The following is a 24158-nucleotide window of genomic DNA, read 5'->3' on the forward strand; positions in this document are numbered from 1 at the left end:
AGATAGATCTTTTATTTGGGTCATCCATGAAAAATTATTACTTTTTATAGTAAAATTATTATTTTTTATTATAAATATCGGTAGGATTGACCCGTCTCACATAAAGATTTATGAGACCGTCTCACAAGATACATACTCATGATTTTATTATTAATCAAAAGCTAAGGTAAAATTCTTTACCCATGTGTTACAAATATTATTTATAGTATAGAAATCAAAATTGGTTTTGTCGTTGCCTAGCGTCATTTCCAAGAAAGCGAGAGAGTTTAAATTTACATAAAACAAATAGGAGGGCATCCAAGACAGGTGAGATGTATTTTGGGACGTGAATTGCATTTTTCATCTAAAATTAATTTAAAACTCGATATTTTATAACTTTTATTAAAAAATATAATTTTTAATAGCTGTTTGACTTGGGATTTTTGGACGAAAAATAGATTGAACGAGTTAATTGGGTAGAAGAGATTATTCTATGTTATATTTACAATATTTTTTTCCTTAACATGATCAAATGTTAGATTTTGGATCATTAATGTATATGTCAACTTTCATAAAAATGTGAGAAAATCATATGATCTAATATTATTAGAATAGAAAGAGAAGCACTCTCGATATAATATAGATTAATCCATAATTTCAGTGACGGCTGATAATTTATTTTATTTAAGTGATTTTCACTTTTTCATGAAGAGTTGTGTTTTTTTTTTCCAAAGTGATGAAGATATAAGAATATTGTCAAAACAAAAACTCAAGACATTAAACAATAGTTTAATAGTATGTTTTTTGTCAGATAATTTCACGAATTTTTATCTGTGAGATGTGTCAAACTTGTTTATATTTATAATAATAAATAATACTTTTGACATAAAAAATAAATTTTTTTACAAATGACCTAAATAAAAAACTCAACTTATAAAATTGATATGGTAAAGTGTCTCATAAAAATATTTATACTAATTTAAATATATAATTCTTAAATTTCGCGGATGAAAGAGCCAAGATTCACTATGAGCCTTGTTTGAGTGAGGTGGCCTTTGTTTGTCCTATAAAAAAATAAATTCTTAAAAAGAGAAAAAGAAAATATAAAACCTCCATCTTCAACTCAAAACTCTATTTTAAAATAGTGCAGTTTCTGCATCAAATACAATATTCATCTTCAACACATCTACTTCAAATCTTACTCTTTTATTTGATTTGTTTAATTTTTTTTCTTATTAGTTATTAAATGTTTATTTTTAAAATTTAGTGATATAATTATAATTATATTTTATATTTGATATAATTAATATTTAGTGATAAACTCATGTGTCATGTTTATCTTAACGTTTCGCAAAATCCTATCATTGGTATGAACCAATCCAAAGAATTCGCATTTAAATTATCTGAATTCGAATTTGTATTTAGTTTGTTTATCTTTTATTGTATTTGCATTTAAATTATCTGAATTCGAATTCGTATTTTTATTTTAACTCTGTGGTTGAATGTTTAAATATTATTCAATAAATTTATGTGTTAGATATTTAATTATAAAATTATTTTAAAATCTATTTATAATTTTTTATAATTAAATATTTTAATTTTTATGATTAAATATCTAATTATTACAATAATATAATAAATATTATACAATTATTTAAATATATCTAATTATTAAAATAATATAACAATATGTCATATTATTATATCAATATTATTTATAATTTTTAATATAAATATTAATAAATTTTTTGTTTTTAAAAAAAAAATAGGCTTCCCAGCGCCAAATCCGGATCATGGGGAAAGGGAGCTGTCCTATTTGATGTTGGAGAAGACCCTTGCTAGGGATAACAATAGGTAGGGTATGAGTCGGATTTCATACATCCATCCACATACCCATTTATTAAATTCATTCCCATACCCATCTCCATACTCATCGGGTATTGAATTTCATCTTCATCCCCATACCCATCGGATTATCGGATACCCATACCATATCCAAATACCCAATTATCATATACAATTGAATTTTTTCAAATTTAAATTGCTTCAATGAAGTTATGAATATTTAAAAAATTATTTAAATGAACAATAAGAAAAATTATTCACGCTTTATAATAAGTGTGTGTGTATAATGAAGTTTTATATATTTTCTTCTCTTTTAATATACAAAGCATCGTTTTCTTTAATTTTCAAATTTATGATTATATGTATTAAAAACTCCGAAAATCGGTGAATTGACTGATGAATCTTTAATATAAATAAATATAATTACTATATATATACATATATACATACATATATATATTTATATATATTAATTTAAACGGGTATTCGGGTCGGGTGTGGGTCAGATTATATCAAACCCGCCTCCATACCCGAACCCGAAAATCCTCATACCCGATTACCCAAGTATTTAATCGGGTCTAAAAATCCCTCCATACCCTCTTCTATTCGGGTCGGGTATCGGATCCTCTAACGGATTCGGAGGAAATTGTCATCCATAACCCTTTCTCGCAGGTTGGAGGTGCCCTAATGAGTAATGAGTGCACCCCCCCCCCCCCCTCACATGAACATAGCCCACGAATGCAATTCCTCGTTTTTATTTTTTATTTTTTATTTTGTCAATAGAGAATATCAAATAGTCTTGCCTTGCAATTTTGAGTAACATGATGAAATATACCAACACTATATAGATATAGTGTATACATATATAGTGTATTTGGCAATTTGCTATGAGACAAAGTACTCTTGGAGACTCAATGTGCCTAAACAATAAATATTCGTTGTGTGCTGTTACACTTCCTCTTTCTATTCTTTTAGACCATTTTCATTCGATCATTGTTATCATAAAAAATAATTTATTTTATTTCTATATCTCACCATTTTCAAAATTTTCATTTTCGCATAAGTCCCGAATTATCTTTAAGAACAATTCAATCCTTCTTTAAATGTATGTTATAGTAGAAATAGTAGGTAATTATTATCAGAGTCAGGAAAATAGTTAGACAAAGGAAGTAACAAAACAAATTAAAAAGCAGTTTAGTGGGTCATGCTGCAATAGTGTGAGGTTATGCTAGAGATGGAGTAACATTTCTCGTTTGTTTTAACACTAACATGCCGAATTGATCATATTGACGAATTTCATATATTTTTATTTTGAATTCAAATGATCAATAGAACGCATCATATCAAAACGTCCCGGGGTTTAGCATTGAGCGACCCTCTGCTGCAATACTTGAAAAACAAGGAACACATAAAAGTCCGAAGCAACCAACACCTCTCCAACTTCAGAGCACAACTCGATGGGCACGTGGATTAATGAACTTTTAGGGGTAAGGTGACAGCTTGCCTGCTGGTATTGACGAGGATCTTTCGCATAAATAGCCATATGCTATACACATAAACATATGCATTATTTTCTATTTTCTCTAAAAGCAACAGCTTCTAAAAGAACGGTACACATTCGGAAACCCAAAACTATCTTTTCTACTGACATCTGTGTGTTTTTTTTAATGAAATTACTTCCATTAAATAAGATAAAAATAGAGCATAAACACAAGTACATTGGGCATTCACAGGTAAAATCCAACAAACAACGTCAAATCTAAACTAACCTATTGCAACACATCTAATACATTAACCACAAAGTCATAGTCTAACTTGTCTAATTACTATATATCTATTACATTAATCGCATTTGGGATACACCGAAATACGAGAATCTTGATTTTATTTATTATAGCCACAACATCTGGTTTTTCACTTTCGAACATTGCTCTGTTACTAACATCCGTGTTTTTTCACAAGAGGTAAGAGGTAAAAAGATTTTTTTAAAAAAAGGGTTATTTGCATTATAACATGCCAAAGAACATGTCAAAGAGGCGAGTGTCAAATATATGATGTAAAGGGGAGGTGAATACAAATTAACTAAAAAAATGTGCTTAAGAATTATGAATTGGGCAATTAACGGCTTATATGGAATAATAATGTTTTTTAAATAATTAAGTGGTAAAAAAATTATCAAACAGATTTGTTGAATTTAGAAAAAAAAAAGGGAATAAAAGATGAAGAAAAGGGCCGTACAAACAGAGTACCCTTGAATGCTAGTGTTTGTAATCACGGAACAGCTGAAACCAGAGTTAATAAACAATCTTAATTAAAGGAAATAAATTTTTAGAATTGGAATTATCATCAGATACCGGAAGTTCGATAGATAGAATGGCTGCCTATAGTTTACTCAGGCTGGAATAAATCATTGATCATCCAATAATGCAATGATATCCGACACCGTACTCGTGTAATATTCGGGCCAAATATAATTTGATGGGTCTTCAAGGGTTGCCATATTTGTCACGCCTGCAAAATCAAGTCACAAATGATAAGCAGCAGCAGCAAAATAATAATCTTTTCATAAAGATATTAGATAGATTTCAATTCAACCTGAAAGGACAAGTAGAGTTCTACAACCAGCATTCTGTCCAAATAAAATATCAGTGTCGAGTCTGTCCCCAACCATACACATTCTTGAAGTAGGGATGTTAAATCTGCGCCACAAGATTAAGATGTTAAGGTCTTTAAGCGCTCTGAGTTGCATATACCTACCTACTAGTGCTAAACTCTTGAAAGTGATGATAAATAACCGATTGAGTGGTAAAGCATTTGTCTACATCAAATTTCGGATTTAAGCTTTACAGGATATTTCACTTAGAAAACTAATCCACTCAATTAAAAATCTCTTAAAGTCAAGTACCACACCACAATTTCGATGCGAGACTTGCAACATGAAGCACTTTGTGAGATGAAGATGCCCGCTTCAGCTTATAGTGGACAATGCCAACTTTTTTGTCGCATGCATCTTAATCAAAACCATATACTGGCATTTCAAAATTATCATTATTGTCCACATGATAGCTTTTCCAAATTACCCCCGCCCCCTCCATGGGTGAGTTGGTCTTTGATAAGAGTGTCAATGTTATTAGCACTCAGGGTTAATAGACGAGTTTAACCCAAGAGACTGGTTTCTTATGTGGGCAAGGGCCTAAAAACTTAAATATTACTCAAAAATCTCCATATTGGTGTAGGCCTGGACTCGTGATTTGAAAATAGACTTACTTCTGAAGTAAAAAGTCCATCATAAAGGTTGATGGTTTTCCGACAACAATAGGCTCTCTTTGTGTCGCGCCACATACTGCAGCAACCATGCATCCCGCACCTAAACTCGAGAAAATGTTAACTTCTAAAGTCTCTTATTGATGGTGAGGTTAATTGAAAAGAAAAAACTTACCAGGCCATTCTTGCAGATCAGTAAGATGGCCAACTGCATCTCGATTTGTAGCAATAAATAGACACCCTGGATTCTCGCGTATGCAAAGAGTTCCATATCTTTAGATGAGTAAAATTAGATGCTTCAGATAAATTGACTGATCAAGCCCTAAAATGGCTCCACAATACAAAAGCGTGGATAAATTGACTGAGTAAGCCCCATCGTGGCTATACAGTAGAAAAGCAAACTTTGGCTAGACTTATATTGTATGGTGTGATTATAAGTTATATTATTGTAGCATACTGACGATATCTGCAGATAATTTAATCAAGGTAAAAAAACACCAAGGAAAGTGAGACTTACTGTAGCTTGTAATAATTTATATACTGGTCAAGTCCAACCACCACAGCTCCTACCTGGAATTGGAACTAGCAATTTTGAATCACAGAACAGCATGGGAAGAGAATTCTGGGTAAGTTATTAAATTTTACACTTTTGTCGTGGTCAAACAGAAAGTTTGGTCTCAACTGGACAGCCTTCTTCCCATCTTCCTGCAAAATGTTAAGCTAGTTATTCTTCTAAATTCAATATAAGTAGAATAATATTCAGTTGACTCAAAGAAAATTAAATGTTGATGGTTATAAATGAAATAAGATAAAAAGAAGAATTTTAAGATAGAAACAAAAGGACGTTTACAGGGCCACCAAGACTGGTAAATCCAGCAAGCTCTAGTTCGTCAGATATGCCTTCTTCACCAATTACATAAACCTGCAAAACCCAATGCAACAATATGAGGCCCTGATAACAATAACATGAAGCAAAAGGAATTTGGAGCTAGTATTAAGATTTTTTTCCAAGTATAGCATAAAATATCCAAGAGAACAAGTTCCTACGCAGCAGTTATGTTCTTTCTCTTAAAGCCTTTCTGCTACCTCTATCTAAAAGCAGATCGTACGACTTATTTTGATCAGTCCCTTTCATTTGAAGATGTATAACTAACGAGAGGATTTATAAATCAGTGCAGAAGATTGCATGTTATATAAGATGATACTCGTGTTAGTTGGGGATAAAATGATTTTGATTTTGATTAACATAAATCTTTGTCTTGAATCTTCATCATGCCAAATCTTCCTCATGCACCAGAAAATCTTGCTGCCTAAAGAATATGCAGCAAGACAGATAGCGAGTGAGATGAGACCAGACCTTCTTATCTTTAGGAAACGAATTGACCTTCAGGTACATGGCAGCAGCAAAAGATGAGGAAAATATCTCATCCTGAAACCAGTATGGGACTCAGTAAATATTTACGAAAATACATACTGCATTTATAAGAAGACTGATCCATGTAACAAACCTCAGTAATGGAAATTCCAAGGGAATTGAACTTCTTTGCATATTGCCTTCTAGACTTGGTTGAATTGTTCGTCACAAACACTAGCTTCTTTCCCTGCAAGGTACATTTACGATAATGTCACAAAACTGAACTTAGAAAATGAGAATAAACAAGGAGTTAAGACGAGCAATAATATGTATCAAAGCCAGATACCAAAATAGGGGTTGACGTCGAAAATAACATTTTTAACTATATTAAACATTAGAACACATTTGCATGAGGCACTTGGTTTAAGGATCAAGCAAATGTATGTAGACATCACACATGCAAATGTATCGAGACATCACACATGATCATCCAAAACTGTGCTAGTAATATCATCATAGCGAGGAAGAACTGTTGATAGAGGTTGTAGCATCATAAAAGATTTGAAGATGAGTGACATGAGCCTCCTGCTTAATTGTCACGATAATGTATTGCCGAAAAACAAAATGCAACCAACGACACAGAAATTGGAAGAAAAAAAAACAAAAAACAAAAAACAAACCTGCGTTACAATCACCATTCACCACTAACAGAAATGCAGAACCAACACACAATTCAGCACATTACTTAAAAGGTGCACATGAATAGCATTATTTACAGCCAAAAGCAATTGATAAGAAGCGAAAGATTAAATAACCATTGATCTAAGAGTTTCTAGAGTTTCCGGAACGCCCTCGATTAAAGCATCTCCCTTCCATATCACACCTGAAATATCGAAATCGTGGGCTAAAGAAAATCAATCATAAATTTGAAAAAAAAACACACAAATTAATACACTCCCAGAGGCCAGAGCTCAGTTACTAATGAAATATCAATTATGTTCAATGGATAAGTTTTGAGAAATTGTGTATGCTACGTACGGACCATCGCAATCAAAGAGAAAAGCATCGACGGAATCGACGAGGTCTCTGGTATTCGAAGGCGATAGAATCTGACAGATCGTCTTCTCTTTCGCGATTGGTTTCGAGTTCTCTCCGTCCATCGCTGCCGCGGAGCAGTGGAGAAGGGGGAGCAGCACGTGAGGAAATAGACGTTAAGGTCAACAGTCGATTTCAACGTCTTTCTTTTCTTTTCATTTTTTTTTCTCATATTGATTTCTTTTGTGTAAATAAAATATATATATATATATATATATATATATAAAAAAAAAAAATATATATATATATATATATATATATAAGAAATCAAAAGATATATATATATATATATCATAAAAGTTTAATTATTAATTTATTTTTTCAATGTTACAAGTTAAATAGATATTTTTTTAATTATTAATTTATTTTTTCAATGTTACAAGTTAAATAGATAGTTTTTTTAAATATATATATATATATATATATAATATAATAATAAAAGCAAACACTTTAATAGATATTTGTTATGAACCCCGCTTCCTCTCGGAAAAAAATTACAGAAACCCCCTTCTCTAAATGAGGCTGATTATTCCTTTAATAATTTTTAAAAATCAATAGTTTTTAGTAATTTTCCAGATTTATATTATTTAAAAGTTTTTATTTTTTAAAACATTTAAAAGTTTTAACTCAGAATACAATAGATTAAGTTGCATGAACTGGCTTGATTAAAGAGATTATCAAGTTATTTCAAATATGAAAATATTAGATGGAGTACTTTAATACAATAATTTAAGTTATGCAAGTCATGTCATAAATTATTGTCTTAAATTTTCCAAAACAAGTTATTTATTTCATCATACTTTTCTTTAAATTACAATGTGATGTTTTATATGAAGACAAAATAATATTATTATCTCTCACATTTATTAATTTTAGTTGTTCAATTTGGTTTCAATTATTTTTATTCTAAGTAAACTTGTTGTTTTTAGATTTTTAGTAGATCTTTTGTGAGATTTATTCATAAGACAGGTCAGTTCTGCTCATATTTATAATAATGATTAATATTTTGACATAAAAAAATAATATTTTTTCGTGAGTGTCCCAAATAGGATATATATATANNATTTATATATATATATATATAAATAATAAATTAATTTGTGAGATCATATTACAAAAGTTTGTGTTAAATTTTTTTTTTTACAATTTGGTCATTTGAGATACCAACTAAATTTTTTACTCCAGTTCGATTGGATTTGGAAAAAACTTGAAAGATATTAATTATGTAAGTGCCTGTGATTTAATATCTAAAATTCAAGTTTTGAAACTTTAAAAATCACATGATCGATCACTATCGTTTTACCAAAATTTATAATTGATAATAATAATACAATTTAACTTTTTAAATCATACAATAATCTCATGCCACAGTTCAATCGCTTCATAACAAGAACAATTATTGCACACACAAAAAAACTACTCTCAATGTTAATACATATAAATGTGATACAAATGGTAGGATTTTACAATTGTCACTTTACCAAAATTTCTAATTGATGATAACATCATAATTCAAATATTTTAAACGTCATAAATTAAAATAGTCTAAGTGGGTTCGATCACTCTATTAACAGAAATAATTTTTATATACAACACGTCATAAATATTTTCAAAAATAAAAGCTTTTAAGTAATAATAACTTGGATAATTATTTAAAGCTATTGATTTAGCAAACCAACAAAAACAAGAGGAAGAGCATTCTTCAATTAATTTGAGGATGCGAGGTTTGACGTGATTAAATTTGAGAATGCGATGTTTCAAATAAGAAGTTTATTTTGAAAATTCCGTGTATTTCTGAAAGCAACAGATGATATTTGATTGTGGAATTGAGTGGAAGTAAAGTAGTAAACAACTTTGTATATGCGTCTCTTGCTTATTTATACACTAGTGATTCTTTGCCTTTTTTTTAAATCTTTATTTAATTATTTCTATATAAATAAGAATAATATAATAATTTAAATTTCAAAAGTTTGGATAAAGATTTAGGAAAATATTTTACTAAATTTTAAAAAATTAGAGATCAGATACGAGTGATAAAAATATATATAATTTACTATTTTTTATTAAATAAAAATAGAGTATTTTTTAATTTTAAAGAGGTATAGTTGGTATTTAAAAATTCACAATGACGTCCAAGTTAGTTGCTCTACGTGGTTCAAAATTAACAATATAGTAAGTCTATATGTAACTCAACCAACAACCGATGCTTACGTAGATGTCCACCATGGATCTTCATCGTATCATACTTTCAATATATATATATATATATACACCAGTCATTTCAAAACCATAATTCAAGTTTTTATTAAAATTAATTGCGCGCAATTCTAAAAGTTGACAACAATAAAAGGCGAGTCAAAAATCAAACAAAGCTGCGAATTTCCTCACATTCTAGTGGTCTTGCCACCAACCCATATCTTATAGACACGTGTTCCATCCTTACTGGCTTTCGATGGAATGAGGATCTCGTGCAGTCTATATCAATTTCCATATTTACCCTCGATCGAAAGGTCTCCATTTTCCCTCACTTTGGAGGCTTTTTACACAGTCAATCGATTAAAAATAATGACATTGATGCTTTATATTAGTTATATTCTGACTTCAAAGTTTTTAATTAAGATTTTAGGGGTTCCCGATAGGTATGTGTTGGATCTTATAAGATTTTTACCCGATCCACATTCGTTATATCCAAAATTTAATATTCGTACCCGACGCGAGATCTATTTTTCCTACACATATCCACTTTAAACATGACTTGTCCCGGTCGGATACGAGTTAGACCCAAACCCATTACCATCGAGTTAGAGTAAAATAAGATTGGAACTCCGAAAAACTTTGTTAGAAATTACCTTTTTTTATCGGGCTCGGGAGGTGAATGGTGGAGTTTTACAAACGACGGACATTGCAAAAATATCGTATTGTCTGTCACTAATAGCAGAGGATGCGGTTGCCACATTGCAGTGTCCACTGCTATTTTTATATTTTTAAAAATTTTATTCTTATTTTTTAATATTATTATTTGTTTTATGTTAGAACTAGGACATATCTTAATTAATAAAATAGAACCTGAGATCATATATAAAAAAATAAGAGTTAAATTTCAAGTTCAATAATTCGAAAGATAGATAATCTTCAAATACTAAACCTTCCCATCAAATTTTTTTTCAAAAATTTTTTATTTGTAAAATATTAGGTAATTTATCAATAAAAAAGTGCATTCTTTATTTTTCAAAAATTGTATTTGTTTATTCATATATATTGGTTTAGTTTTTTTAACAAAATAAAGAACGATATATATGTATTGGTCCACTTATTTATAATTTTATTTTTACTAATTTTCCAGCGTCGTCATTGATTATAGAGTTTTGCCTTATTTTTTTTTTAAAACTCCACCATTCACCTTATTTTTCTAAACACAATTTATTTTTAAATTGATTTTAAAAAAAGGTGAAATTCTGAATTGAACCAACAATAGCACATAAATATTATTTCAATGTTGAATTTCATATTTTTTATATAATGATATATAGATGTGAACACATGTACAATAATATTATTTGTGTAAAAATCATAGTTATTTTTATAATATAAGTATGATAATGTTTCAGACTCTACATAGATATAATATAACTGTTCGCATTACTGACGAGACTTGAACATAGATCCGAGAATTGTTTATCAACATAAAAAAACTACTAAACCTACTTAATAAATTAAAAAAACTAACCTTAATCAGCCGCACCCAATTTTTTCGAAGGAGATATATATATATATATGGTGGGGGAAAACTGAAAAGCCACTTTATTATTGGTAGACCCAAATTAGGTAATTCCAAATAATATTTTTAAATTTAAATTAGGCATCCGATCCAATCCAAGTACAATAAATGCAGGAGATACCGCACTTTGCTAATTGCAAGAGCTACAAAAGCTGAGAACCAAATATATAAAGCACTGAACGCAATTTCTGACCCGTGAATTCTGCAATATTCGGGCGGAGACATGGCGAATCTGAACGGAAAGAAGTCGGATCTGAGGACGGCGTTTCTGGGAGTGTACTCCGTGCTCAAATATGAGCTTTTGAATGACCCTGCTTTTGAATGGACTGATGATTCTCGCCAATGGGTGGAGCGGGTCTGTTCTTCAAGTCTTAATTTCATTTTTCTGTTCGTTTTGTTTGAAACTGGAATGTGATTGTGTGGTGTGCTGATATTATAAATTTTTGGAAAAGAAGATCAAACGTCGCCTTATTACGTATACGTTATTGAATTATGGTGCGGATGGGTGGAAAACGTTTTGAATTTTTGTAATGCTTTCGATATCAGAGTTCTCTGAGATTCAATTTCATGTTTGCCGAAACTTCAGATCATGGGTGGTGGCTGAATCATCATCTTAAATGGCTAGGCTGAATCATCATCTTAAATGGCTATGTTTCTATTCAATCTTCAAAACCAAATTATCGGGAAAAATCTCAAACTTCATTGTTACTTTTGGAAGCATCCATTTGGGAAGAATTTGGTTTCTGTCAGAGTGATGCATGTGATGGCACGATAGATGCGTGATGTTGTGTCACTAGCCTGTTACATCACAGCAAATCTAAAACTGGAATTGACTGTAGGCTGTAGCATACAACTTTATCGTTCTCAGATATTATTTTAAATGTGGGAAGGGCATATGGATTGTTTGGTGGCGAAATAGCATCATAAATACCTTTCAACACAAAGTCCTCTTCCGGTTCCTTTAAAGTGAGCACCGAAGATGTTCACTTTTTTCTTGAATATGGGATGCTGATCTTTTCGGCAACATACTTTTGTCTATCAAAAGTTAATTCATCTTGATAGCATCAATTACTAACTAATGTCACCTTTTATCAATATCCCATTATTTATTTTATAATGATAGCATCATCTAGTGCAATCGGTAAAAATTCCTCCTTTTCACCTATAATTTCGTTTCTGATTTGGCATCTTAACGCTTTTAATGGAATTCAATTGATTTTCTTCCTTTTCTCTGGTATCTTGGCCTACAATACTGGCTTTCCTCAGATATCAAATTTCTTTTCTTTATTCCTCTCCCAACTTCCATACATCATACACATAAATATTTATGTCTATTTCATAAAAGTGTATTGCATAACAATTTGAAATTGGATATCGACAATGTCGTTTTTTCCTTTATACTAAGACAATTCTCATACAAATTCTCGTCACGATATACAAAAAAGCTAATTTTTCGCCTTCTATTTTGGTTTTCGCAATGTTTGAGTAAATCAATTCATGACATCCTTGTTTAATTGTAGAAGGTGTGAACAGTTGTTAATTTAAAATCAAACGTGATCATATACTTCCAAAAAGGACTCTGGTTTTTTATGTTAGATCATTGAGTGCTGTCTTTTCTTCCATCTGTTAAGTGTTTTTAAGTTGTAGAATGAGGCGGGTGTAAATATTAGCAATAATAAAATGTTGACTGAGTCCGCATGCCATTTCCTACTTTACAATTTGATTGTTGTTTCTGATTTGCCATTTTAAATATCTGTGGCAGATGCTGGACTACAATGTGCCTGGAGGTCAGATGTGAATCATTTACTTCATTTCTAGAGCCGAGTTCCTGATTTGCATGTTTTTGCACTAATATTATAAAAAATAGAAACATTCATATAAGATTCTTAAAACCAAAAGATTTTATGCTAAAGATTCAGGCGTTGCTTGCAGGGAAGTTAAATAGAGGTTTATCTGTTATTGATAGCTATAAGTTACTAAAAGAAGGCAAAGAACTGACAGAAGAAGAAGTTTTTCTTGCTAGCGCTCTGGGATGGTGCATTGAGTGGGTGAGCTATTCTACTTATTCTAAGTACTGCAAATGGATCCATCCTGTGTGTTTCTCTGCAAATGAATTTGACTTATACGATATATAATGTGCAGCTTCAAGCGTATTTTCTTGTCCTTGATGACATAATGGATAGTTCTCACACACGGCGTGGTCAACCATGTTGGTTTCGAGTCCCCAAGGTCTGGCTATATGTTACTATTTTTCTTTACCACTACCGTAAAAAGGATGTCTTCTTGATCGTTATATTGATTGAACATTCTGTTTAGGTTGGTCTGATTGCTGCTAATGATGGAATCATACTTCGGAACCAAATCCCTAGAATTCTCAAAAAGCATTTCAGGGAAAAGCCGTACTACGTGGATCTGCTGGATTTGTTTAATGAGGTAAATTTACTTATGAATTACTAGAATCTGGCTCAAAGGTTTTCCCTTGTTACTGCATGTCAACTGATTTTGTCATGTTTTAGGTGGAGTTCCAAACTGCCTCAGGACAAATGATAGATTTGATCACAACTATTGAAGGGGAAAAGGATTTATCTAAATACTCATTGTCACTGTGAGTACCTGAAGGGTTTTGAAATAAGTAACTGCAAAGTTATCCAGCACCGATGGGACGATTTATACACAGTTGCCTCGGATGCTAGATCTCAGGATATGCCAAACTGTATATAGTGTATATTCTGAGACTAAGGACTCATTATTTGTTCAGGCCTTACATGAGCCCAAAGATTAAAAATAAATAGCAAAACTTCTCTGCGATACTAGTTTCTGCTGGACTTTGCAACTGATGTCTGATAGATACCTATTTCTATTTTCATGTGGTGAGACTTAATTATTTGCTGTTATTTATGGTCAGACTGATTTCTTGAAATTTGTGCAGTCATCGTCGCATTGTTCAGTACAAGACAGCTTACTACTCATTTTACCTCCCAGTAAGTGGGGAAAATTGACATTCGAGCTACTCCATATGATTGTGAAAATGCAGTTATTTAGCGTTTGACCTGAACAGCACTGATTATCTCTCAGGTTGCATGTGCATTGCTCATGGCTGGTGAGAACCTAGACAACCATGTAGACGTGAAGAATGTGCTTATTGATATGGGGATTTATTTCCAAGTACAGGTAATATTTTCCGCTTTCTCTCTCATGGATATTGATATGCATGTTAGATATTATATTTGTTAATTTAAAGTCTCAAGGTATGAGTTCAAGCAATGAATCAGTTTATCATATTTTATTATTATTATTTTTGTGGTTTTCTCAGGATGATTATTTGGATTGTTTTGGTAATCCTGAGACGATTGGGAAGGTAAAGATCCTGAACATTGTTTGTTGCATCGAAACCTTCGTAAATTTAAGGCATTTTTATTATGGTCTTTTATTTTTTGATTGCCACGCAAACATACACCAGATTGGAACGGATATTGAAGATTTCAAGTGTTCTTGGCTAGTAGTCAAAGCCCTGGAGGTTTGCAACGATGAGCAAAAGAAAATCCTATTCGTAAGAAAATAGAATCAAATATCTCCACTTTTCTATACCAGCTATCAAAACAAAACCGTACATTAACATATAGATTTACCTCTAGGAAAACTATGGCAATCCCAATCCTAGCAATGTGATGAAAATCAAAGCCCTGTACAACGACATTAATCTCCAAGGGGTATTCTCAGAATATGAAAGCAAGAGCTATGAGAAAATAACAAGCTCCATCGAATCTCATCCGAGTAAAGCTGTGCAGGCTGTCCTGAAATCGTTCTTGGACAAGATTTACAAGAGACAGAAGTAGGATAGCTGGTAGTAAGGGATTCTGAATCAAGAAATGAAGAATGGGAAGTTTTGATTAGTCAAAAGAAATCATAATTCATTTCTTGATACGTGTTTGTATTTTACGGGGGAAGGGAGTAACGGATTCCCCTATTTTGTTGTTTGTATTAGTTTCCAGTGGTTTCACTACTTTGTCTATTGTAATTTGTAACTTCAAGGGTTAAAAATGAAAGGATGCTACAATGATCAATTGTGAGACGTGTGTACTTTAGTTAGTTATGGTTTTTTTTTTTTTCCCGAGTAAAACACAATAGTATTATTTAACAAGGTCAGATACAATCAAATAAGAAAATGAAAGAGGCTTGGGGATTATCTGTTTACTCCACAGGTCAAAGAAATAGTTCTCCTAGCTAGAATGAACGACCTGATTTGCTGATCGTTTAATCAAAGGAAAAGAGAACGATTGAATTTTCATTATGATTTTACATTCTTCCACTATTAAACTAACTTGAGAGAAATCTTGTGCTGCAGAGTGTAAGGAATTTATAAGTATCAGAGAATATGATTCAAGGATAATGTTAGAGGTTTAAATCTTTAACTCAACTTAGCGTGTCCCTAATCCCTAAAGCTTCAGCAATAAATGGACCTGGAATGCTTCATTGTATAGCTGCAATTACTGCTCCTTGGTCATTTCGGATTATGCTTCCATAGCCAACTTTGCCTCTGCTCGAGAATACCGTTGCATTTCAGAAAGTCTAAAGGGGGAGTGCTCCAGCTAACTTGAGGAGGCTGCCGGTGGGAAATAGAATGATCCGGTAATCACATTCACGAGGAATCCAAAATTCCAAATCGATGAATGAAAATTGTTTTATTTTATTTAATAAAAAAAATCATAATGGATCCAAATCGCTCAATCCAAACATAACCTGGGCCTTTAGATGACTGTTACCGATACCCAGGCCCAATATCGTTCTTCCGGCTTTATTCTCCTCGGCTTCTTGCCATCAATTATCCATCTCTCTCCCCATTTTTTAGTATTCGCTTCACCTTAGTATCGAGTTTTTCTTTATATATATATATATATATATTTTCTGTAAATCCATAAATGGGAGATTATGTAAGTTTTTACAAAGAGGTAAGTGTAAATCCCCGTTTTCTCACCTCGCTACTTTTTTTAGCGAACTTTTTGTGCCCGAATTTTAGAAGATGGAGTGATTATAGATTGGTGATCACTGATTTAAATACCATTTTCTTTGATCATGTTGCTTGTATTATTGTTGTTGTTTAATTTCTCCGATGAACGACCTTTTTTGTCGTGGGTTGAACTGTTTCATACACTTGCATTGTCGTTTGGAAATGCTAATGTCAGTTTGAGCGAAGCTGGGTTTTATTAATGAATAATAACAATTTTTGCTTGTTTACCTACTGATTTTCAAGTTGTGTTAGTTGATTGGTGCGTTTGTTCGAGCATTTATGCTATTTGACATTGGTGTTTTGGTTACTCCTATATGAGTTTTTGTTCTCAGTGGGAGTTGGGTTTTTGGCAGGGGGTGAAGTTAAAACGAAGCAAGAGAGTTTCGTGGGTTGCTTTTCTTTAGGTTAAAAGAGTGGTGTTACGAGGTGGTCTCTTTTAATTCCTTGTTGGTGTCACAAGAGGATTTGTATGAGCAGTACAGTACATAAACTATGCATGGAAGAGTGGGTCTTGATCGTTTCAAGAAAGCGGAGTCTTTGGAACCTTTCTCAGTCACTCCAACTTCAACCACAAAAGCAGCTACTCAGCCATCTGCAGCTTCAACAATTCACCCACAAGTTTCATACACACAAAACCAATACTTAAGCCAACATAAAACACTGCAAAATGCTACAGCTTCAGATGTTCTGCCAACTGCTGTGCCCACTCAACCACTGATCCAGATTGGAGGGGGTCAGTCAACCTTGCAACCCCCAGCCTGGTGTTTATTATCTTGATGTCATGAAGGATCGGGAAGTTTTGGATGTGATTAAATTGGACAAACGGAGGTATATATTTGGTAGGCAATTTCATGCTTGTGATTTTGTGCTTGACCATCAGTCTGTCTCACGCCAACAAGCAGCTGTCATCCCTCACAAAGATGGAAGGTTTGATATCTATGTCACCGTTTTGATACTCTATTCATGTTCTTTATATTTTTTCCTTCGTGGTTGAAGTGTATTTTTCTTATCAGAATTAAGGTCCCGAATCTCAAATAGACTTGCAAATGCTCTATTTAGACAGTCTTTATTTGCTTGGTAGGTAAACTTGTATGAATGACAGACGTACTTTCTGGGTTAAAATACTGAAGTTGAAAGAAAGTGGCTTGGGATGAGAAGGTGTTTGTGAGGCTTAGTTTCTTTGGTTTAGCTATTCATCATGGATTCATTTTATTATGCAATATGTTGCTTATGATGGGCACAGAGTTTTGGGCTTAAAATATTCATGCTAATGGTGTTCTTTTCATTTGATTTATCATGACACACTTAAATAGTTTGCCACTGCAATGCTGTATAACATCACTTCTCCATGTAATATGTGTGCAAAAGTGTGATCAAATTCATAATTCTGAGTAGAGTGCCAAGCCTCATTGACTATTCTGAAGCATGTTCCATATCATATGCACTAACTAGCATGCATATCTTTCTTACAGTGTATACGTGATTGATTTAGGATCTGCTCATGTTACATTTGTCGCAAATGAGAGATTGACCAAAGATTCTCCCGTTGAGCTCGAGGTTGGGCAGTCCCTCCGGTTTGCTGCTTCAACTAGAACTTACATTTTGAGGAAGAATAATGCTGCTCTTTTCCCACCACCCCCACAACCCACAGAGATTGCTTTGCCTGCACCTCCAGATGCCTCTGATGAAGATGCAGCTTTGGCTTATAACACATACATCAATCGGTACCTAAATGGGATGAGAAAACTTGATATAATTTCAAAATCTCCAGGAGCAATCAGCTCATCAGGTACAGAGGATGGAAACCAGATAATGGAGAGACCGCGTAAGAGAATCAGAAGAACAAGAGTTACATTTAAGGATCAGGTTGGGGCCGAGCTGGTCGAAATAGTTGGATATTCCGATGGAGCTGATGTGGAGACAGAACCTGGTCCTGTTGGCGTAAAAGAAGGCAGTCTTGTTGGGAAATATGAATATCTTGTACAGACAACTGTAATACCGAAAGGAAAAGAACAACAAACCTATAAAAAAGGAGTGACAGAGAAACTTCAACTAGTTTTGAACAAGGTCAAGGCTGCCCCTGCGAAGAATAGTGGAATCTATGAGGATCTTTACGGAGAATCATTTGGTTTCAAAGTTGGTTCTTCTTGGGCGCACACATCTTTGGGATCTGGTGGTAGAGAAGTTTCTCCTAGTAAATCTGAAAGTGACCTTGGCAACAATGACAATGATAATGGTGATGAGATCTGTTTGGATAGGCGGAATGTGATGATTCCACTCGAAGGACAAAAATTATTAATCCACACGCCATATGATCTCCTTTCGTAATGGAAAGTTTTGTTATACCTTATTTTACCTGTTCTCTTCTGTCATGTGCCCACCTTCAGTTTGGTTGTTACTTTTCATACTTGGTATATACATGTAAGACCGCTGAGAATTCATCTCACTTTCTTGAATTTCTATATCATGGCTGCTCTGTATACTCTGGGATTCTACTTTCTCATGGAGGCAGCATTTTGTGTTTTCAAATTCTTTATTGAAGAATATCAAGTGTAAAATATTCTGAAGCCGGTAGTTTCCCTGAAACCATATTGAGAATAAATTGTACCTTCTAAAACTTTATTCCTCTCCGCTCTTCCATTTCTTATACTACTTGAATAAAAAGACTGCCAACAAAGCACACAAGTTGTAATTTCTCAAAGTAATATATATTTTTGCTAAAAATGATAATATGATCAATTTTGCGCACATAAAGTCAATTTGACAAACTTTCTGTAATATTGTATATCATTTCTTGATTTATTATATAGTAAAGATGCACATTAGATAAACTTTTTTTAAAAAATAAATACACATATTTTTCATTCTTCTATTTTATATACTTGATTTTTATTTTTATTTTTATTTTTGAAGTAAAACCTGGTAAGAATCGGGATAATAGCTGTACCACTAACTCACAGAAGCAAGCTCCAAGTAAGAGGAGTAAGAGGCCAAACGTAGGGCAAAAACTAGAGAGAACTGCTGCAATTGCTCAAGCAAACTCAAGAAAAAGGACGCAGAAGACAGCAGGAACACAATAAAACAAAAGAATCTGGTCAAAATTCATACTACATTTAACATTATCACCAAAATACAAAATCACTTTCAACTCAACATTAGCTATTGCAATGTTGGCATCCAAAGTCAAAACTTTAACAAGCTGATTGCGCAAAAGAAAAACAAATGTTACAGCATATGTATCTAACATTTGTACAGAAAATGCAAAGTCTATACAGGAGGATAATTGTGGCCATACAAATATGCAAGAAAAAACAAGTATAGTACACAAGAATCCACCACCACAAAGTAAAAGCTAGAGTCCAAAACCTCCAGATTTCTTGTTTTACAACGTGTCGTTTCAAGTATTGTACATTCATTGGCTTCTTGTCAGGTGTGAAGGATCAAAATCATATGGATCACCCGTCTTGACAAAACGTCCCTTCACACGCATCCTAGAATCTGCCCTCGCTTTGCGTGAGACATACCTTATCTTTTTATCAAACCTGTTAACAAGTTTTCAACGACATTATACTTAGTTCTCACACCAGACTTACAGTTTCCAGCAATTTTTACATACCTGCGCGATTTCTTCTTCTCTTTATATCTCAAGACTGCACAATTCCGTGTAGCCGACGAGAACTGATTTTCAGCACAAGGCGTATCAAATGGGTTGCCCCCTATTGATGGGATTGATGACAACCCATATTCTTGGAGATCTCCAGTGCTACTCTCATCGGTAAAACCCAAAAAAGAAAGTGAGATAGTAGATGGTGCTGGTGCTGGTGCTGGTGCTGCTCTGGGGAAGCAAACATTTGGGTCAGATTTGCAGCTTCTGACAAGATTAGAATAGAACTCGCATGCCTGCAGCATTGTTTTACTCTTTCTGTCTGAGCCCTAAAATATTTCAACAAATTAATAATAACTCGAAAATGTGTGTCAAAAAAGAAAACAACAGAAAAGGTCAAGAGGGAGAAAGGTCGTATGGAAAAATAAGAGATGACAAGGGCAAACCTTTGCAACAGGTATACTCTCTGCATCAAATTCAGTATCAAGAATGTTTCCAATTTCGAACAAGCTATCAATTCCTCCATTTTCAAAAAATGGTTGTGGTTCATCAAAAGATTCACCAAAAAGAGTGCCAAAGTTATCCAAACTCAAGTCAATATCTGAGTTGTTGAAGTCTTCATGGAGAATATCATCATGCAACGATCCAAGATGTTTTATTCTCGATGAACTTGCCTACATCATCGACTCAGTCCATTACATTCAAAGTCTGATATCATTCGAATATAAACTTAAGCTAAAAAATCTTAAATACTTGAACTTAAACCCTGGATAAATCTTCACTTTCCGACTCACACGTTATATTCTTCTGTGTAAATCGAAAGAAACAATTTTGGCAAACTTAATGCATAAAGACACGCGTAAAATCAATTAATATTCCCCCCTTTCTCGAGGAGAGTACATCCTGTTGGACTCCCCTTCACTGTCAGACAACTCCAGGGGTCCCTCGAGCTAGCTGTCGCTTTGTGACGTGGGGTAGCTCTGAGACAAGGGTTGTTATTTTTAGAGCTGCAGGACATCTTATAGACTGGTCTCTGATTTTTTTGCAAGCATTTTGAACTCATTAGCTATATTTTCTAAATGTTAACATTTCATTTCTCGCCACTGCGAGCAATATTATCAAGAATCAGTTGGTTCCTACGCAATTACCATAACTCAGACTCGTATATTTTTTCCAAACTTGGAAACATTAGGCAGCTGTTATCAATCAGAGTATTGTGCTGATTCAAACACTAGACACTTAAACAAAGTCAGTACCTAGCCAGCAATTATCATAAATGAAGAACAATTAGATTCAGTTTGTAGTCACACTATGCTATCCTTTTGTGCCTCTGTCAAATTTTTACCCAAAAAAGGTTCTAAAAGACTGGCAGTTGCACCAAAACTGCCAGTATTTAAGCTGAAAATGGAGCAAGGATGCATACCTCATCTTGTCAGTTAAAATAGAACCAAGGATTAGTTGCGTACCTTCTCGGAATTCCTCTCCCATCGACCAACAAACAGCCAAAACAGCATGAATGCAGGGGAATTGGACCTATTATTTTATGCATTTTTAGACCGGAAGATCTCTTTTTGCAAAATAGAAGCGAAGATAGTAACACTACTGATCTGTATAAATAATCTAGTATCCAAGTGTTGCAGCAAAACAAAAGAAAGACAAACGACACTTGAAAATTGTCTTGCCTTACTGAGAAATGAAGAAATCAGTATTGCCAAAATATCTATGGGGATAAAGATATTTTCCAATTGAAAAGGGAAAAGAATTAAAGATTTAGTATGTAACCTTTAATGAAATGAGTCGCATAAGGGACCTTTTCCCCTACAATGCTGCTGATGAACTTGACATTAAGCCTCCAATTTTCATACATGGAATGTTGAACTTAAGAATAAAAAAGGAGATACGATTTCAGAAAATCTCAGGTTACCTTCTCATTAAGAGGATCCGAATATCCGCTTCCACAAAATTGGTCAATATCAGAAGCCATGGGATCCATAGCAGCCTCTTCTGTATGATCTAACAGCAATGATGGACATGGAGAGGGAATTTGAACTTCTTTTTCAAGACTCAACGAGCCTTCTTCGGGGTTGGAACATGAAAATTCGATGGAAAAGAAGGACCAAATCCTTGATAGCTCGGCTGCAGAAGGACATCCCGAATAACAATTGATCGTCTGCCTTTTGTGCTCTGTACTAGATTCCGGGGTAGTATGGCTAGACCAATTGCAGTTTTGACAAAGTGAAATCATCTCCTCAATACACCTTACTACTGCAGGATAAAAATTGCATCGTTCACAAACAAGGGTCCTCGAATGGCGCCTAGAAAGTGCATTGGCAGAATGAACGAAACGATCACAGGATAAACACAAGAAGGCAGCATCAGACCTACAATAAACCATAGATATTTGCTCCCTGCAGAAATCACAAAATTGACCCATATTCTTCCAACTCAGTGACTCTCCACTCTGCAAGCTTGCTTAAGGAGAACAATTAATAACCAAATGGACCAAACACCGTGCAAAACCAAAACTTGAGCATCTTCATCGTCTGCAGGAATAGGGCAGTAATATCACAAGCCAATAAAATCTCTCGATACAACAGCCCAATGGCAAAAACAGTTGAACACTCGCAAGGCAACGATCAAAAGGGTATCTTGCAAATGAAAAGCTATAAACTTCCAATCCACGACGTAATTTACCACATCAAGAAACCATAAAATTATATTGAACAAAGTAATACCATAGAATTAAAAGGACAAAACTTCATAGACAGCTGAACATGGTTATACGAGATAAACAAAACATACAATACTTTGAACCCGAAGACAAAACCATAACCACAGAACCCAGAATTAATAGAGTCTGAGGATGTTTCCTACCTCCAAGAACGTAGACAAATCCGAACCATGAAGCCCGCGGACAGATTATACATCAATATACCCACGAGTGAACAATCGAGAATCACACATGTTTTTTTGTAAACAAAGTGCAGCAGCAGAGCAGAAGGATGTCTGTGTGATTTGGGATAAAGTGCGAAAAAGTGTACTGTGATGTTGGATGCCATACGTCCACGGGTAGATATATGGTTTAATAATGAATGATAAGAGCACGAGGTCCTTTTCTTGCTCTTTTTTTTTTATTTGGTAATGCTGAAAATATCTCGCCTTTTCTTGTCGCCAGCATCAGTTTCATCCTTTGATCTTATCGTCCCACGTACCCACTACATCCATCGGAACAGTGTTCTTTCCAGTTAATTTTTTCATATATTTATTTCGTGTAAAATGAGTTAATTTGATCTATCAAATATAATATTTTTTCATGAATCGAGTCGAGTTAGATATTTATTTCATAAAATTGATCCGTGAGACGATCTCGCTTGAATATTTGTGATAACTTTTATCTTTTTTGCCCATTCTTTATTTAAAAACATGAACCCTAATTTATTTACGAGATCGATTTACGTAACTCGTGAACGATTTATGGATCAATTTATACGAAAAATCATATAATCTTAATTAATTTTGCTAGTTATTTTTAAAAAATTATATCAACTATTGATAACATGAAAACATAATAAATTAGTATACTATGGATATATTAATTAGAATAATTTAACTATTTTAGTGTCCATTATAACATTAGAACTTCATTTTTAGCTCTTCAAATTGTCAATATGAGATAACATAATAGAAAATAAAATAAATATTTTGGTAGTTATTCGTGTATAATTGATATAGATCTTATTCAGGATTTTAGTATCAATTTAACCACTTTTAGTTTGAAAATTATATAAAAATTATTTTGATTAATTTTTTAAGTAAAAAAATTTTAAAATTCTTTTTTGATACGAGTCAAATTTATTCATTAATAATTTACTATTTTGAAAAGTATTTTTTATTTGGGGATATAAAATTAATACATAAAAAATTATTATATTTTATTAATGTTTGTATCATATTTTTAAAATTTATATAAAAAAATAAAATTCATTATACATATAAATTTGAAAAAAATAAGTAAGAGGTGTTCATTGTTTTTCATAATTAAATAATCTTTATTGTATTGAATAAAAAAAATATAATTCACCCTATAATGTGAGTAAATAGTCCTAGTTATGTGTGTAATTTTAGATAATTATATTTATTGGATTATAGAATTGTGTAAGGTATTTAGAAAAATTATTATATTATTAAGGGAACGGAAAATTTATTATTTTAGAGTTGTTTATATAGGTTT

At 33.0% G+C, this 24158-nt stretch overlaps 4 protein-coding genes across 7 annotated transcripts; 2 read left to right on the forward strand and 2 right to left on the reverse strand.

The window, feature by feature from the left end:
* Positions 1-3116: 3116 nt before the first annotated feature.
* LOC140980737 (phosphoglycolate phosphatase 2) lies at positions 3117-7710 on the reverse strand. 3 transcript variants are annotated; one of them, XR_012175998.1, is made up of 12 exons: positions 7485-7710; positions 7258-7325; positions 6597-6689; positions 6446-6517; positions 5939-6010; positions 5734-5793; positions 5606-5658; positions 5264-5361; positions 5092-5191; positions 4420-4523; positions 4179-4335; positions 3117-3331 (listed from the first exon to the last, which is right to left on the reverse strand). XR_012175998.1 is itself a non-coding variant. In XM_073446778.1 (11 exons), exons 1-11 carry the CDS (start codon positions 7600-7602, stop codon positions 4232-4234), a joined length of 942 nt encoding a protein of 313 aa, XP_073302879.1. In that variant the 5' UTR covers positions 7603-7710; the 3' UTR covers positions 4045-4231. The 3 variants fall into 3 exon arrangements, 1 of the variants encoding a protein (XP_073302879.1); XR_012175997.1 differs by having other exon boundaries at positions 3117-3370; XM_073446778.1 differs by lacking the exon at positions 3117-3331 and having other exon boundaries at positions 4045-4335.
* A 3703-nt stretch (positions 7711-11413) lies between these two features.
* Positions 11414-15379, forward strand: LOC140980533 (farnesyl pyrophosphate synthase 1-like). The gene is made up of 11 exons (XM_073446413.1): positions 11414-11670; positions 13078-13102; positions 13248-13363; positions 13458-13544; positions 13632-13748; positions 13832-13920; positions 14245-14296; positions 14391-14486; positions 14629-14673; positions 14776-14865; positions 14951-15379. The coding sequence occupies exons 1-11, from the start codon at positions 11539-11541 to the stop codon at positions 15149-15151; spliced, it is 1050 nt and encodes a 349-aa protein (XP_073302514.1). The 5' UTR covers positions 11414-11538; the 3' UTR covers positions 15152-15379.
* Positions 15380-16075: 696 nt separating this feature from the next.
* Positions 16076-18915, forward strand: LOC140980531 (protein phosphatase 1 regulatory inhibitor subunit PPP1R8 homolog). Its single transcript, XM_073446409.1, is given in 3 exon segments — positions 16076-17078; positions 17080-17250; positions 17796-18915. Coding segments are annotated over 3 exon segments (1290 nt in total). The 5' UTR covers positions 16076-16815; the 3' UTR covers positions 18652-18915.
* A 510-nt stretch (positions 18916-19425) lies between these two features.
* LOC140980532 (zinc finger protein CONSTANS-LIKE 10-like) lies at positions 19426-23059 on the reverse strand. 2 transcript variants are annotated; one of them, XM_073446410.1, is made up of 5 exons: positions 22802-23059; positions 21852-22470; positions 20374-20601; positions 19940-20256; positions 19426-19865 (listed from the first exon to the last, which is right to left on the reverse strand). In XM_073446410.1, exons 2-5 carry the CDS (start codon positions 22359-22361, stop codon positions 19736-19738), a joined length of 1185 nt encoding a protein of 394 aa, XP_073302511.1. In that variant the 5' UTR covers positions 22362-22470; positions 22802-23059; the 3' UTR covers positions 19426-19735. The 2 variants fall into 2 exon arrangements, with proteins under 2 accessions (XP_073302511.1, XP_073302513.1); XM_073446412.1 differs by having other exon boundaries at positions 22755-23059.
* Between the last annotated feature and the right edge of the window lie 1099 nt (positions 23060-24158).

This window comes from Primulina huaijiensis, chromosome 7 (genome assembly GCF_012295235.1).
Source record: "Primulina huaijiensis isolate GDHJ02 chromosome 7, ASM1229523v2, whole genome shotgun sequence".
Taxonomy (NCBI): domain Eukaryota; kingdom Viridiplantae; phylum Streptophyta; class Magnoliopsida; order Lamiales; family Gesneriaceae; genus Primulina; species Primulina huaijiensis.